We start from the raw sequence: 17333 nt of genomic DNA on the forward strand, positions 1-17333 counted from the left end.
GCCCGTTTGTGTTTTGGTGTTTGTCAGGTAAACGGCTTAGCCGTCCTGTGTGTGAGTCAGGGATCGGCTGGTGTATAGTGAGAGCTCCAAAACGGAGTTAGGTGTTTATTTCTGTTTTGTTTTATGTTTATTAAAAGTGCGCGTCAGCGCTAAAGCAATTCCGTTTCTGTGTCCTGGGTCTACTTTGAAAGGGGCAACGAACTCCGTGAGTGCGAGGATCGTTTTACATATGGTACCAGAAGTGTGTGTGGGCGGCCCTATGACCCAGTAAAAATGGAAAGCTTAAAGGAATTGATCGCTATGATCAAAAGAAACACGGCTGCTCAGATTGAGCAGAATAAGAGATGGAGATTGGAACTTGGATTGCCAGAGCCAGAGCCGACGGAGCTGGATCTGCTGCTCCAAAAATGGGAGCAGGCAAGACAAGCCCAGCCGCCGCTCCCAGAGCCCAGAGAAGAGGAGCCGCCGCTCCCAGAGCCCAGAGAAGAGGAGCCGCCGCTCCCAGAGCCCAGAGAAGAGGAGCCGCCGCTCCCAGAGCCCAGAGAGGAGGAGCCGCCGCTCCCAGAGCCCAGAGAAGGCCGCCGCCGCTCCCAGAGCCCAGAGAGGAGGAGCCGCCGCTCCCAGAGCCCAGAGAGGGGGGAGCCGCCGCTCCCAGAGCCCAGAGAGGAGGAGCCCGCCGCTCCCAGAGCCCAGAGAGGAGAAGCCGCCGCTCCCAGAGCCCAGAGAGGGAGAAGCGATGAACAAAGAGGAGGAGGTGAGGTGCCCACCTCCATCACCCCAGCGAACCAGTCCGGCACTGCCAGTTGCGGTCCCTTGCCCCTTGCTCCTGGACACCCTGCCGGTCTTCCTAGACCTTCCTGCGCTAGACCTGGAGCCCAGGAGTCTGCAACATTGGCCACAGCTTTTCCCCTGGTTCCCTGCTCCGCTCTTCCCGAGCACCCAGACGTCGCTGGGCTGCTGCCAGACGTCGCTGTTGCTCCCCCTGTTCGCTGCTTCGCTCCCCCTGGGTGATCGGACATCGCTGCGCCGGTCCCCAGTGGAAGATCTCTGTCCACTGCTGCATCCTCCTGTTCCCCGGTCGTCACTTCGGTCGGCCCTGTCATCCCGGTGGGGTCCCTTGTCGCCGGTTCAGGGTCCCTTCCCGGAAGTGCCGGAAGGTTCGACCCACCCTCAAGTCCGCCCGTGGAAGAGGGCGGAAATGGACATTTCGGGACTTGAGTGTGGGTGGTTGTGTTTTAGGGGAGGGGGTGGCCTTGGTATGGCCAATCAGTGTTTCACACTTGAGGGGGAGGATGTGTAAGGTACCAGGGAGGGGGTTAAAATCCTTCCCTGCTAAAAACCTTGTGAGAATGCACATTTGGGTGTTATGGGGTTTAATTGTGTAATTGTTTTAATGATTTGGTTAATCCTTGGCACCTGATCGTAATTATAAATTAGAGACAGGTGCAGGGTATTTGAGAGGCAGCCAGTCTGTTCCAGAGGGCTGCTGAGTGAAGAGCCCGACTGCGTGTGTGTCCAGTCGTATTGAAGGTGAAGTGCTGAGTGAAGAGCCCGACTGCGTGTGTGTCCAGTCGTATTGAAGGTGAAGTGCTGAGTGAAGAGCCCGACTGCGTGTGTGTCCAGTCGTATTGAAGAGAGAGTGTTGAGAGAAGCCCGTTTGTGTTTTGGTGTTTGTCAGGTAAACGGCTTAGCCGTCCTGTGTGTGAGTCAGGGATCGGCTGGTGTATAGTGAGAGCTCCAAAACGGAGTTAGGTGTTTATTTCTGTTTTGTTTTATGTTTATTAAAAGTGCGCGTCAGCGCTAAAGCAATTCCGTTTCTGTGTCCTGGGTCTACTTTGAAAGGGGCAACGAACTCCGTGAGTGCGAGGATCGTTTTACAATATATATATATAATATATATATATATATATATATATATATATATATATATATATATATATATATATATATATATATATATATATATATATATATATATATACACTGTGATCCCCAAAAAGGGCAAAACATGTATGCAGCTATTCTATTTTGTCTTTTAAAATGCTGTGACTGTAGAAGCCTTTCACGCGATTTGATTGGCTCTTGTAATGCTTTATTTGTATATCTCCCTACAACCCATTTGTTTTTTACTTTATTGTTTTCATCCACCTTAACTCGAAAGCTACTTGTTTTTTTACACACACACACACACACACACAGGTTTGACTGCGCCAGACGTAACACTTGGAATTTAGACGGAAAAAATCTGGGTACTGTCTGTGTTGTGTGATGCATCTTCCACTTCTTAATGATGGACTTCACTGTGCTGAGAGAGATAATCAGCACCTTTGAAATTTTCTTGTACCCTTCTCCTGCTCTCTGCCTCTCTACCACTTTATCCCTGACTTGTTTCGAAAGCTCCTTGGTCTTAATGGTTGCTTTGTTGGATCACTATGTGAGTTGCAGCTTGAAAGTCTTTATATACCTGAGGGAAATTATCTACACATTAAACCTCTTTGAGTACACACACCTGAGCTGCAGTAGCAAAGGGGTTGAATGCTTATGCAACTGAAATTAATCTGTTTTTCTCCGTAAATCTTACTTATTTTATATTCTATATGCATTTTTTTTTTTTTACTTTATTAATGTGGAGTAGTTTGTGTAGATTCTACATGTATAGTCTAATTTGAAAGCGTCGTGGAGTATGCTCAGGTGCCAACAAAATGTGAAAACTTTGCAGGGGGTGAATACTTCTGCAAACACTGTGATATATATATATATATATATCACATGTATATAGACACACACACACATATATTCTGCTTTTTTCTGCATTTTTGCGTATTTCTGACTCTGAATGTTATCAGATCTTCAACCAAAATCTAATATTAGATAAAAGGGACCCTGAATGAACAAATAACACAAAATTGATACTTATTTCATTTATTTATTAAGTTCATTAAGTTATGCAACACCCAATGACCCATGTGAAAAAGTAATCGCCCTCTTAGACTCAATAACTGGTTACGCCACCTTTAGCACAATAACTGCAACCAAACACTTCCTGTAGTTCTTGATCAGTCTCTCACAATGCCATGGAGGAATTTGGGCCAACTCCTTCATGCAGAACTGCTTCAACTCAGTGACATTTTCGAGCATAAATTGCTTGTTTCAGGTCCTGCCACAACATGTCAATGGGGTTTTGGTCTGGACTTTGACTAGGCCATTCCAAAACTTTAATTTTCTTCTTCTTCAACCATTCTGATGTAGACTTGCTTGTGTTTTTCAGATCATTGTCTTGCTGCATGACCCAGCTGCGCTTCAGCTCCAGCTCATGGGCGAATGGCCTCACATTTTCCTATAGAATTCTCTGATACAGAGTAGAATTCATGGTTCCTTCAATGATGGCAAGTTGTCCAGGTCCTGATGCAGCAAAGCATCCCCAAATCATGACACTACCACCACCATGCTTGACCATTGGTATGAGGTTCTTACTGTGGAATGCAGTGTTTGGTTTTCACCAGACATAACGGTGCCCACGTTGGTCAAAAAGTTCCACTTTTGACTTATCTGTCCATAGAATATTGTTCCAGAACTCTTGAGGATCATCCAGGTGCTCCTTGGCAAACTTGAGACGAGCATTCATGTTCTTCTTAGTGAGCAGTGGTTTCAGCCTTGCTACTCTGCCATGAATCCCATTTTTGTCCAGTGTCTTTCTGATGGTGGAGTCATGAACACTGACCTTAGCCGAGGCGAGAGAGTGGCCTGCAAATCCCTGGATGTTGTTCTAAGGTTCTTTGAGACTTCCTGGATGATTTTACGCCTTGCTCTTGGAGAGATTTTGGCAGGACAGCCACTCCTGGGAAGATTCACTACTGTCCCAAACTTTCTCTATTTGGACAATATGGCTCTGACTGTGGTTTGGTAGAGCCCCAGAGCCTTAGAAATGGCTTTGTAACCCTTTCCAGACTGATAGGTATCAAAAACTTTTTTTGGAGGTCTTCAGGAATTTCTTTTGATCGTGGCATGGTGTGCCCCTCGAACAGTGGTCCTCAAAGTCATGCCCGCGAAGTCAGGCCACCATGCCCGAGGCAGCTGTTTTTAAATTATGGGTCATGAACACATTTCTGGTGGGTCGTAGCGTGTGAAAATAAAGAAAGCTTTAAACAAGTTTTCCAACAAAAGCGCCACAGCAGTCTGTTGACAGTGCTGCTCGCTTATGCTGTGCTTGTACGTACAGAACTTTGTTTTTTTTCCTGAATTGCAATACGATCAATCAATTGAATATCTGCATTGTCTTTGTGGTCGCCCAATCATAAGTTAGCTAGGTGGGACATAAACTGTGTCTGTTTCAAGTGCAGGTACTAACTGTAAGTTTAACCAATAGGAGAGTCAAATATCTGCCAATTTATACACAGCTGTCCAATCATAAGCAAGCAGAGGCAGTTCACGGTATTTGCATGTAAATTGAAGGCGAGTGAGTAGCCAAATGGAAAGTGAAAGATCTGACAGCTGTCCAATCATTCGTGAGCAGAGGCGGGGTGTTACTATGCTGGGTAAGCACTGAATTTCGCCGACTGTTATTGAGAAAAATAATACATTTCAGTATTTAGAATTTAATATTCTATCTCTATATTTTTTTTTTTATTTCACCAGACAATGGAAACACCGTAGTCGATTTAGTTACGAATCCACTTTCTCTGAATAATAGTACTGGAGATGAGCGATCTTTAAAACAGAGTAGTGTTGACATATTTGTCAAATTGAAACAAAACGAGATGCTATCTACACATTTTTTTAATTTTAGTTTATTCACGGTTATCTGTGTAAACATGCTATTTAAAAAATATTTGCATTGCATATTTTATGTAAATTATTTAAAGAATAAGAGCTGCACACACAATTACTACCTGAGTCTTGGCCTTATTAGAGTGCCTTCTCACGACATATATATATATATATATATATATATATATATATATATATATATATTATTCATATATATATATATATATATATATAGATCCCCCGAGAAGGCACTGTGTAAGACAAGAACCTATGCAATAGTCAGCGTGCCCGCAAACAGCCAAGTAATATCAATTTATGCCCGTGCCAAAATTACTTTGACGACCGCTGCTCTGGAACCTGTGTGCTGACAACTTCACTCTGATGGTAAGGGCCAAAGTTAGTCAGATTTATATTGGGCAGGGCTGGCCCAAATCAGGCCTGATTGTTATTCAAAGTATTTAAACAGCTGACCCTAGCTATCTCTGTAATTGGGTTGAGTTAACTAGGGGCGCAATAACTTTTTCACACCTGAAGATAGCATGTTTGATTACCTTTGCACACCAAACAAATGAAAAAAGCACCAAAATTTGGTGTCATTTTTTTTTTTCTCAGACTACCTCTATATACTACTACAACCCACAAAAAGATCTGACCAAATTCAATGTGAAAAATTTGCAAAAATGCTGAAACTCAGACAGGGGCAAATACTTTTTCATGACACTATATATATATATATATATATATATATATATATATATATATATATATATATATATATATATATATATATACACTACCAGTCAAAAGTTTTAGAACACCCCCATTTTTCCAGTTTTTATTGAAATTTAAGCAAGTCCGGTGAATAACCTGAAATGGGACAAAGGTAAGCAGTAAACTGCCAGAGGTTAAAAAAAAAAAAAGTTTAGGTTACCAAAAACTGAAAAATAATGTACATTTCAGAGTTATACAAAAAGGCCTTTTTCAGGGAACAAGTAATGGGTTACAACTTACAGCTGTTCTGCAGCAATGGAAGTAAATTAAGCCTTGAAAGTTGATGCTAACAATTCCTACAGGTGTCCCAACTTTTGTTGATTACTTACAAACCCTCTGTCTGTATAAAAGCAGTGTTGGAACAGACTGTGTTACTACACCCTCTTAAGCATTATTTGGACAGTATTGTACTGCAGGAAGTAGTATATTGCTATCATAATGGTGACAAAAAGGCAATTAACAAAGGAAGACAGACAGACCATTATAACTCTTAAAAGTGTAGGTCTTTCCTTTAGAGAAATTGCAAAGAAAGCCAGGGTGTCAGTGAGTACAGTTTCCTACACCATCAAAAGGCACTTGGAAACTGGAGAAAACTCTGACAGGAAGAGGTCTGGCAGACCCAAAGCCACAACAGAATCAGAAGACAAGTTTCTGAGAGTCAACAGCTTGCATGATAGGCGGCTCACAGGACAACAGTTTCAAGCACAGCTTAACACTGGTCGAAGTAAGCAAGTCTCAGTTTCAACTGTGAAGAGAAGACTTCGAGCTGCAGGTTTGACAGGTAGAGTGGCAGTAAGAAAGCCATTGCTAAGATGGCAAAATAAGAAAAAGAGGCTTGCCTGGGCCATGAAGCACCGCCAGTGGACTACTGAAGACTGGAAGAAGGTCTTATGGATCAATGAATCAAAATTTGAAATCTTCGGTTCATCACGCAGGGTTTTTGTACGCCGTCGAGTAGGCGAAAGGATGGTTCCTTGGTGTGTGACACCAACTGTCAAACATGGAGGAGGAAGTGTGATGGTCTGGGGCTCTTTTGCTGGATCCAGAGTCGGCGACTTGCACAGAGTGAGTGGCACCCTGAACCAAAACGGCTACACAGCATTTTGCAGCGCCATGCAATACCCTCTGGTATACGCCTAGTTGGTCAGGGGTTCATCCTACAGCAAGATAATGACCCAAAACATACCTCCAGGCTATGTCAGAACTACCTTAAAAGAAAAGAACAAGACGGTAGGCTTCAAATCATGGAATGTCCAGCACAGTCTCCAGACTTAAACAATATTTGATTTCCATTGTAAAAAGAATGCCACGAGTGTGTTCGGCTGTTATATCTGCAAAAGGTAGCTACTTTGCTGAGTCAAAAATTTACATTAAATTTTGTAAACAAAATGATTCCATGATTTCTTTTTTTATCTCCAATTGTTTATTTGTTTTATGCTTTAATTTCAGAGTACATTGAGACATTAAACTGTGTAAATTTTTTTAAAAAAACTGGAAAAATTGAGGTGTTCTAAAACTTTTGACCGGTAGTGTATATATATACATACATATATATATATATATATATATATATATATATATATATATATATATATATAGAGAGAGAGAGAGAGAGAGAGAGAGAGAGAGAGAGAGAGAGAGAGAGAGAGAGAGAGAGAGAGAGAGAGAGAAAGAGAATTAGGCATAGTAAACCTATTGGATGAATAAATACTGTGATAAAAACATGCCTCTGTGCTGTAAATTCATACTCCACAGAGGCAGAGTCTACAAATCACTATGTTTGAAAATCGTTGCACAACCCACTTTACTCCCCCCACCATAATCGACAGGTTTTTAATTTGCAGCTGTTCATCCTCAGGTCACTGCTCGTGGCTGTTCTTGTCGATCACCCATGTGAATGGGTCCAAGAGCAGTTAATCTAGTAAACAGCAGAAGTAAAATGACAGGATTACAGAAGATCAAGATTAAATAAAAGTATGCAATGATTTGGTAATTCTGGAAAACAATTTCAGTAGCAGCTACTATATACAAACAGATGGTTATTAGAGCAATTGCAGTACTGTGCTCTCCCACACAAGTGGACAGAAACACGTCAGGAGAAAGTACAAGTGCAGTCCTGCTGTTAGCTTGCAAGGCTGACCTCTAGTGCGTGATCAAGCTAAGCCCTGTTCACGGTCTATTTCACTGGTTTGCTCCTCTAACTCTTCTGACTCTAAAACAGAGCACCACTGCCCTCATCTGAGGATACTGCTGCTCTTGCAGCTTCTGTTCTCAAAGCCATTTTTTTAAAGATTTCTGAAAGAGTTGTTTTATTAGTATGTCAAAAATTACAGGTGAAGAAACGCAACCAATATGTGGCTCACAGTTTTTGTGTAAAGTCCCTCCTATGACTGAGTACATGATTTTTACAGGTGCAAACGGCATCCCTGACAAGTGTCCTGTAATACACTGTAGAACACGCTGAATCGCCCTATTAACATTACATTTTAGTCATGATCGGAAGGACAGTAGGTACATTTTAGTCAAGATAGGAAGGACAGCAGTTGAATTTTTTTGATCTGGTACAGGTTAAAAAGCTATTGTTAGGTGGTCTGGTAATGTTGGGAATCCACTCCATCTCTGCAATGCCTTCTTCCTGACATTATCGCAACTATTGACATACACTGGCCATAAAGACATTGCTGAGGTGAAGTGTAAGAGACTGTAGAAACTGGGAGCTGTATTTAAATTAGTATGGTGCAGTTATAACTTATTAAAATGAAAATATATGTTTGCTGTAATACGTGCATCTTTCATAACCCTTGATACGAGACTACCGCAGCAAATAGCGGTAGAGGTATGGTCAACGAAACGTGTCTCATAACTTGACACTTGGTTGTCAAGTGCGTCTGTACGTAAGACTACAACTACACAGTGGCTGGGCGCTGATTGACCATTAATTATGCTAATCAACCCCAGCCACCTGAACACAATAAATCCAGGCAGATAGGGGAATTTAACCCCATAACGGCCAATTTATAAAGGACAGAGCTCTGCTCTGCCACACTGCCATACAACATATCACAATTCAAACAGTTAATGTTGTACATGTGTTTTCTTTTTAAATCTGAATCATCGCATAACTTTTTCTTTCTTTTTTTGAAAATTGGAGCAGTGTCGTTTCACATCTGGCACACTTTATTTAACCAAAGATATTTTCTTCACTGAAACTAAACTTTTCCAGCCTTAAGAAAAAAATGTCCTTAAAGTTAAATATTAAGACAAGCACCTCTGAAGGAAAATTATATATACAGCATATGAAACTCTAATCTTGTTAAAATATACAGCTATACACATTAATCAGTGCCAAACTGAATACTGCGATATGCAGTTTCTTTGTAGTTGAAAAACCTCAAAAGGTTAGCAGTAGCATTTAACAATACTAAGCAAAAAAGCCAAAACTATATTTTAAAATTCAACAGCCAGCAAACAAAACAACTGTGATCTCAGTGATAAAGTAACACACATTTAAAAGCTGCACAATATTACATAAAAAATATAATTTTGTATTCGTACCAGCTGAATTTGTCTAATATAAAAAATTACAAAACGGTTTGGAAAAAGTCTGCAATCTGATTGGATAGCAACATTCCAATGACTTTTACTCATGTCTCAAGCTGTCCCTATATCTCAGTACTACCAGACAGTTGTGTTGCTTGAAGAGCAGTGAAGCTCTGTCACAAATATGTGTGTGACGTGACTCTGCTTAAAGTAACTGTAGGTAACAAAATAATTGCATAAATCTTAACTGTTCTGCACTTATATTAGCTATAGTACATAGATGTCAAATGTGCAGTTTCAAAAGAAATATGTTGTACTTATACTACCTGTGTCATTTCACCTTCTCGGTCATAGTATGTTCCTGACTGAAAGAATGTCAGTCAATAGCTGAAGCAGCTTATTGGTTATTGACAGGAAATACGCAATTGAAAGATAGGGGATTATTTTATCCTCCAGATGAAATGACCCAGGACATTCACAACAGTCTAAAAGCATTGCTTGCAAGCAGAGATTTCTTTGACCCATTGCACATTCCACGGCACGCAGTTATAGTACAGCCCTGGATGAAACCTGCATCTAAACACAAGTTATGTTCCATGTGCCTTTAGCTTAAGTGCCCGTTGATGAAGGCTCCACCGTGTGGTAGTTGACTGTGACTGGAGTTATGCGTCCCTCATCAAAGGCAGAGCTGTTTATAGTTTACCTGGCCAGTGCCAGACATCTGAATGTAGCAAAACTACTGAACTGTCAGTGTCTCAGTTTGATGTTGTTGGAAGATGCAGAGCTCCAGTCGAACTGGCAGTTGTCGATCCAGGACTAGTTGCTTTCATTGGCGCAAAGTATTAATTTGGCTGGTTTTGGTGGATAATAAAATATATTTGGATCTGTTTAATGTTTGCTGTCAAATCGATGTGAACTGAGCTTTCAATACGGCAAATCACAATAAAAAAGCAGGCACTTGCACAGATTGATTTTAAGTTTGATTTACAGTTTTCTCAGTACTTGCATCATCTTGTACTTGCACTTAACTGGATGGGATAAGAGCACCGTGCTAAGAAATGAAAGGGCAATAAATAATAATAATAATAATAATAATAATAATAATAATAATAATAATAATAATAATAATACGTTGATGATGTGATGTTCCAGTGGTCATCTACTGTCTGATATAAGCATACTAGTGCTGGAAGCTGATTGGCTGATGGTACTGAATCATTTTCTAAACCATATTTAAATAATCAGGTTTTAATATATCCCCATACACTTACTCTAACTGACCATGTATGTGTTGTCAGATAAAAAGACTCCAGGCTGCAGGTGTGCTTGATACTTAAGCAGTTATTTCCTATCTCTCTTCTCTTTAGATAATGCTAACTCAAACCAAGGGGCCACATAGGTTAATCAGACAAGTCACTAGAGAATGTTAAGTTTTGTGGTGGTAAATCAAGACCAATGCTTGATACTAGAAGCTAATTTCATGTGATTAGTGGAAGTGGATCTAAACAGTTCAAGGTATTGCAAAAATTACTAAAAAAATGTGTGCACTGTTATAGAAATTGGATATTGGTAACTAATTTTTTACTCTGGAAAGCTCAATTAAATAATTGAGGACTTGGCAATAATAAGTCCTGCAAAGGAATGTCTACAAGTGAGTACCACTGATGTAGCTTCAGAACACCAACACCATTGATAGTTCCTTTCCTGGCTTTATTCATCCAGGATGACAATGAGAAATAACAGCCTTTCCTTTGTTATTTTGAAGAAAAAAAAAACTCACAGTAAAATAGCCCCTAGTTGGGAATATACTGTATATCCTTCTTTTCTGAATGTCCACTATGTCCAGAATCTCCCTTGAAGTATAAACAAGCAACACCAGATGCAGAAGAACATTTCCTACAGGGAGAAGGTGGGGTAAAAGATACAGGCTATAAACATAACCCAAAATGAACTGCAGGATCTCAAAGGAGAAACTCGGCCAAGTGGCAAGTGGGAATAGAATCCTCTCGTTTAAGAAGTTATTGGAGTGTGTAAAATAAATCTTATTTTCAAAAGAATTTTAAGAAGTAGAAAATAGGTTATGACAATAATATTTAGTTCTTGGAATGGCTTTTCAGGGAAGTTCTTGGCATGGTGCTTTTATCTTCTGATAAAACATTTCCCTTTACAGTCAAACTGAGAGTCTAAAAGTTATTTCCAACAACCACTGGGTGCCTTAAAGATATGGCTTCTTGTGGTTGCAGCTAGTTTGAGCTAGATTGTGAGAACCTCAAGGAATCTGTAAACAAAGTTTGATTACAATTCAATAAGTGGTTCTGAAGGTACAACATTTTCAGTTCGCCAGTACGTATACAAAACGAGAAATGCATGTTTTACTTGTCATTTTACATAAAATCCATCTACATAATAAAATGAATGTAGACATTGAAAGAATTCACCTGCTTACAGTATGGATATGGAACAATGATAATCAAAGACGGCAGTGAGAGACTTGGCTATTTCAAGTCATTATGTAGTTTCGGAACCACAATATAAATTTAACTATCCCAGTTTCAGGTTACGTGCATCTCTGTGTGTGAAGTTGCTTTGTCAACGATCCCACAAAAATGCATGGCATTGTTAGTATGTCTGGGTAAGGGGAATGTGGTTTTGAAACTATATAATGACTGGAATATTATCGGTAAGTGAGGGACATGGCAAGTAGACAGTGACCTATCCTCCCTAACTGGCCTTGACAGTATTCAATTCGTAATTCTGCAGCTCTGTCACTCTGCACCTTCACTTCATACCTAATATAAAAGCAAACCCCAAAATATAAAAGATGTACCTAAAGGGCATTATGTATTGTGTACAGGAAAGAAGGAGCTTCATCTAGCCTTTGTATTTCTCTGTTCATTTAAAAATAAATCCACCTATTTCTAAATATTAGCAGACCCATGATATGACCTTTGCAGAGACTCAAGGGTTCATTGGATTGCAGATGAAGTGCAAGACTTGAAACAAGTGAGCGAAAGGAATGCGGAAGCCACTTTAGACAAGAGTGCAGGATGTGCGCTTACATCTGTGTAATCCGCTAATATATGTAAATACGAAGGTCTAATTCCCAAGACCTGAGGTGACCTTTGTCATATTTTCACAAATGGCATTTTCCTGATAGCTATTTCTTCCAATTCCTCTAGGTGGTTCTACCAGTTTAAAGATTGCATATTGATCAAATACAACTCTGCAAATCAAGTCAATTGCCTCCCGTTTCAACATGATTTTGGTCTAATCTTAACGCTAAATGCCCTTTGCCTATTATAGTGGTTGTAGCAATCTAAACAATTACATACATATTACCTGTTGTGTGCTTTCATTGGATCTGTATGTGTAGATATTCAAGCGAACATGTCATTCCATTTTAAACAAGTATTTATAGTGCAATACAAGGTGATGTATTATTTGTTTGCAAGTCTTACTTGCATCTCCTGGTCAGTGAAATTGTTCCAACCCCTTTAAGAGCTTCTTTCCAGTCATTAAACATCTAGTTGCTTCCCAATTGAGGGGCAAATGATTTGAAACTAATTGCATTGCTGACCTAGAAAGTGATTTAAAAATGAAAATAACATGTATTTCTTTCAAAACTGTTTTGTTAGCTACAGCCACTACAAAGGATTAACACGACCTGTTACAATACATGCTCAGCTTTAATAATATATGTTGTTAACTGTTCTAAAACAAATCATGTAGCGAAAAGAGTGGTGTCAAGCAATTCAATATATTATTTTTTTTTTAAATAATCACTTTGTATTGCCATTGGTTCAGATTTATATTGTCACCTGAGCTGCATTTTTAAAGTAAAGAGTAGTAAATAATAAAAGTAATATTCCTCTTGTAATACATATTCATTATCCCCTAAAAAAATATATATGAATCATAATAATAATAAATTTGGAATATCCCCTTTGGTCACAGTTGTTTATCTACATTTTTAGACATTTTAAAACATTTAAGAAGCTGCCCTGCCAAAACCCTGAAAAAAAACCTATGCATTATAAAACAGACACACAGATAGAAAACTTAACATGGCACATAAATAACAGCTACCTTCCTGCCATCAAAACATGGCATTTTTTTTAAGAAAGCCTACAGTTCATCTTCGTAATAGTAGCATTTGCACACATTGAAACTTATATGAAAATCATGTAAACAGCCCTTGTATTAAGCAAAGTTGTAGTTTTAAAGCAAAACACCTTAAATTTAGACTAACCTGCAACTTAAAGACCTAGTGGTACAGAAAACAATGCATACACAAGCAACTCAGTAACCAGGAAATAAGACCAGGCATCTGCAGAAAGATCATCACACAGGCCAAGTCCATGTTAGCATTGGGTGTTTGTTGTAATTACTTTAAATGGAGCGTTTCTTTTTTAGTGTTACGAGCTTTAAAAAAAATAGCACATTAAAAGTGAACACGTGTTTACCATGTTATTGGGATTATAACTCAATCCTATTTAGAAAAACATGAATGATAAAATGATATGCTTGGGAAAAAATAAGAGCAAAAAATACCAACCTTACAGAAAAAAAACAAAAAACAATTACATTAAATACTAATAAAACTACTTCGCATGTCCATTTAATAACAGACATAAAAATAACCTTTGCAATAATAATTAAAGGGTTTAACTAAAATGCACACTTGATAAACATCCCTAATGACAATGTTTAGTATCAATAGGAAAAAAAAAACATCTCTGTTTTGAAACACAACTTTAGGTTAATAGTTCTATAATAGTATTGGCCACACCAGAACTGAGTTAAAAAATATAAACATCACCTAAACAAACTTTAACTATTTCATTCAACAGCAGACTAAGGAGAAAACTATACTAAAATAGTCACTATGAATGTAATTTTGCAATTATTTTGAAAACTATACATACCACCAGACTATATAACATAATGTTAATGTCAAATTTAATAGTATTAGGGTATTGTACAACAGAGTTAGACAATTTAAGAGCTTTCATATTGTTTCTTGCTGATTTGTAACATTACCATTTTTTTTTCTTTTACAAAAACAAACCTGGTGCACTTCTCACTGGATTAAATGCTTCATGAATCTGGCCCCATTGTCTTTAAACCTTTTAAAAGCTACCTGTAGATAACACTAGATTCGCGATGTTTTTTTCCTGGATTAAAGAGAGGGAGTGGGGTTTGTAAAAATGATTTGTTATGTGATGACATATAACGTAAAAGCAAAGGGTAACTTGAAGAGTCCTGCGAAGATCAAGATCTAGCTTGTCAACACCACAGGATTCCAAAGAGGTATGATTCCTTTCTCAGTCATTTCAAAAGCTGAGTGTGTCAACAATGATGGAGAGGTTACAAACTAAGGTATATCACCAACTACTCAATTCTGGTGCGGCAGAATCACTTGGATCCTTTAAGTTTTGAGATCAATCAGCTACTAGGAACAGGACAGGCTTAGAAGGGCCAAATGGCGTCATCTTGTTTGTAAATTTTCTTATGTTCTTACAACTTCCTAGTTTGAATAAAATGTCAACAAGATATCTGTGGTGCACAACTTTCTGCAGGGTAAACAGACAAAGAAGTTGAGTTGTGTACGATATGGCTGTAAGGCCAAAGCTTCTAGATTTTATTTTAAATTTGAAAACAAAATAATTAAAAACTTACCTGGTAAGGAACAATGCTTTCATGTGCTGTTCCCCATCTTTTAGCTTCTTTTTGACCATTGAGATAATTTGCAGCTATGTGAGTAAGGCAGGCAACCTGAAAGTAAGAAATGTTTCTTTTATGCAGCAGCATTATTTATTTTGTGATACCAGTAGCCTATAGACTAAAGTAAAAAGAAAGTGCACTGGGTGTTAATTTGATTTTACTACTGTTCAAATTTATATTTTTACATAATGTATTGTGTCTAGATAATGTTATTTCATCACAATGATTTATGCATTTTACACTAATGATTTTAGCTGCACACTAAACAGGAGGAGGATGCTTCAATACAACTGTATATAATTATCATGCTGACTCCTCACCTAACTGCTACTAACAGATTTGCTTGTTTTTGATGCATTGTAAAATCAGTTACATTTATCTTAAATGACTTGTATTTGAAGCCCTGAATAATAGCATGATGGTGCAGAACAAAATTACATGGTCAGCCTGGAGTGTCCTTTTATTTTTATTTCATCAGCCAACATCAACTTAACAAAAACCATCAGGAAAAAGCCAACAAAACCTTCAGCCAAGACACACTGGCTTCTTCCACAGTGCATCACCTTACCAGTGTAGGCCAAAAGCCTATTAGTGCACACTTAAACAGGAATAATGTTCCGTTAACATACTGAATTACATCCCGCTTTGTAGTTTTCCACATACTTAAAAAAAAAAAAAAGTGACATTTCAAAATGTAACATGAAATACTGTACTGCTATTATGGCTTCCGGTAAACTTTTGTGATATAATTTTATAATAATAATCTTTATTTTTTATATAGCACCTTTCACAGATACGAGACTAAAGTGTGCAAACTATGCATCAGTTGCAGAGTCATTTACAAAAACACTCACCTGAAAGATGGAGCACAAGGAAGTTAAGTGACTTGCTCAGGGTCACACAATGAGTCAGTGCTGGGATTTGAACCCGGGACCGCATGGTTATAAGCTCATTTATTTAACCACTGGCCCACACAGCTTCCTTGTAGTTTATTTTATTACATGGTGTTAAATTAAAGATCTAAATTATGTTTATGAAGAATTTTTTTTTTTTTTTATTATGTCTCAATCATAAAATTCTAGATGATGCAAAAAGCACATAGTATTCTGTCTCCATCTTCAACATTAATCTAAAGGAGCTGAAATTATTTTTACCTTACCTGAAAAAGTTACCTGGACCAATCTTTTGTGTATTTTCAGTAAGAAAATTTAAATTAAAAAAAAAAAAAAAAAAAATGCAGAAATAAAATTCCAGCCATCAAAGTGCTACGTCACATAACACTGACCTGTTGTCAAAGGTAGCTGCGAGAGTGGGCCTGGTATTGTTATAACTTATAGAGTCCTGACACTGGCTGTTTAAGAGCAAGATAGCAAGGGGTACAAAACAACATAATAGTAAATGTTGTAAGCAGCCTCATGTAAACTCAATATCATACAGTGACACGGTGAAGGACATTTAGTTGTGATGTTCATCTTCCCGACAGACAGAGGTATTAAAGCCACTACCTTCCTTCCCTTATCAGGATGGAACAAAAGCTCTTTTACAGCAACCATCTTTATAAGTTCAGCCACTGAGATTCTCCAATATAAGGATTAAGGGTGATTAAAGGGATTAAGGGGGGATGCATATAAGGGGACTGTTATGGCTTGGAAGTTTGTTGAGCTTGGGAACCGAAAGAAGAGGAGGGGGGCAGGGAGTGTATAAAATTTCAGCGTTGTTTAGTTCCATAGCTTAGAATACTTGTTCTCACAAGATATTATAAAAGCAGTTACTGAATCTGAACCTAAAATCATCAAGTTAAAATGAACTTGGAAATCTTAATATCTGGTCCTCCATTTATTTCCATGCATTTAAACACATTTGGGGGAAACTTAACACCAAAATGATATTATCACCAATAGAAAAACAAGTGTTAATGTTACCAAACTTACCTTTTTAGTAGCTTAAATGGGAATTGTTCTCCTATCAGAATATTTGGTGCTAACGACAACAGAGTAAATTAGTTCTTGAATTTCCATCAAGCAGACGGACTGAAAACTACATTCATAGACGTATGGTGCCACATTCACCCTGCAATTACTCTAGGGTAAACTAAGCTAATGTTAACAATTGTTTTGGTTAGATTGGTTGTTCTGAAATGCCCTTGCCTAATTTGTGCCAAGTTTTTGTTTTTGTTTTTTTTCTGACTTCACACCACCCAGTAGAATTGTCTGCTTAAACATCACAGTTATGTTGCTTGTTTTTAATGAAAAATTGCATTTATTTTTTTTTCAATGCTAAAAATGAACAGGTGAAAAAACAAAAAAAAAAAAAAAACACACTGTAGAGTGTTTTGATATACACTCAAGTGCTGGTTTGCAGCCAGTGTATTCCTTGGATGGGCTTCTGACCATTTAATTCCCATGCAGGGCTTCTTGGCTGGTCGGGTGTCCTCAGAATCACTTTGCGAGGTTTGTACTGGGTTTGTCTTTGTCTATCTGAGAAAGCTCAGAGTATTATCCTACAAAATACTAAGTACTTTGTAACATCTT

At 38.4% G+C, this 17333-nt stretch overlaps 1 protein-coding gene across 1 annotated transcript in view; it reads right to left on the reverse strand.

Annotated features, from left to right (window-relative positions):
- The window catches only part of sugct (succinyl-CoA:glutarate-CoA transferase), a 141885-nt gene that overhangs the window by 101714 nt on the left and 22838 nt on the right, over positions 1 to 17333 (reverse strand). Inside the window, exon 9 of the mRNA XM_041244518.1 lies at positions 14758 to 14853. Within this exon, the coding sequence (XP_041100452.1) occupies positions 14758 to 14853 (96 nt within the window). The remainder of the gene's footprint in view (positions 1 to 14757; positions 14854 to 17333) is intronic.

The sequence above is a fragment of the Polyodon spathula genome, chromosome 3, assembly GCF_017654505.1.
Source record: "Polyodon spathula isolate WHYD16114869_AA chromosome 3, ASM1765450v1, whole genome shotgun sequence".
NCBI lineage: Eukaryota > Metazoa > Chordata > Actinopteri > Acipenseriformes > Polyodontidae > Polyodon > Polyodon spathula.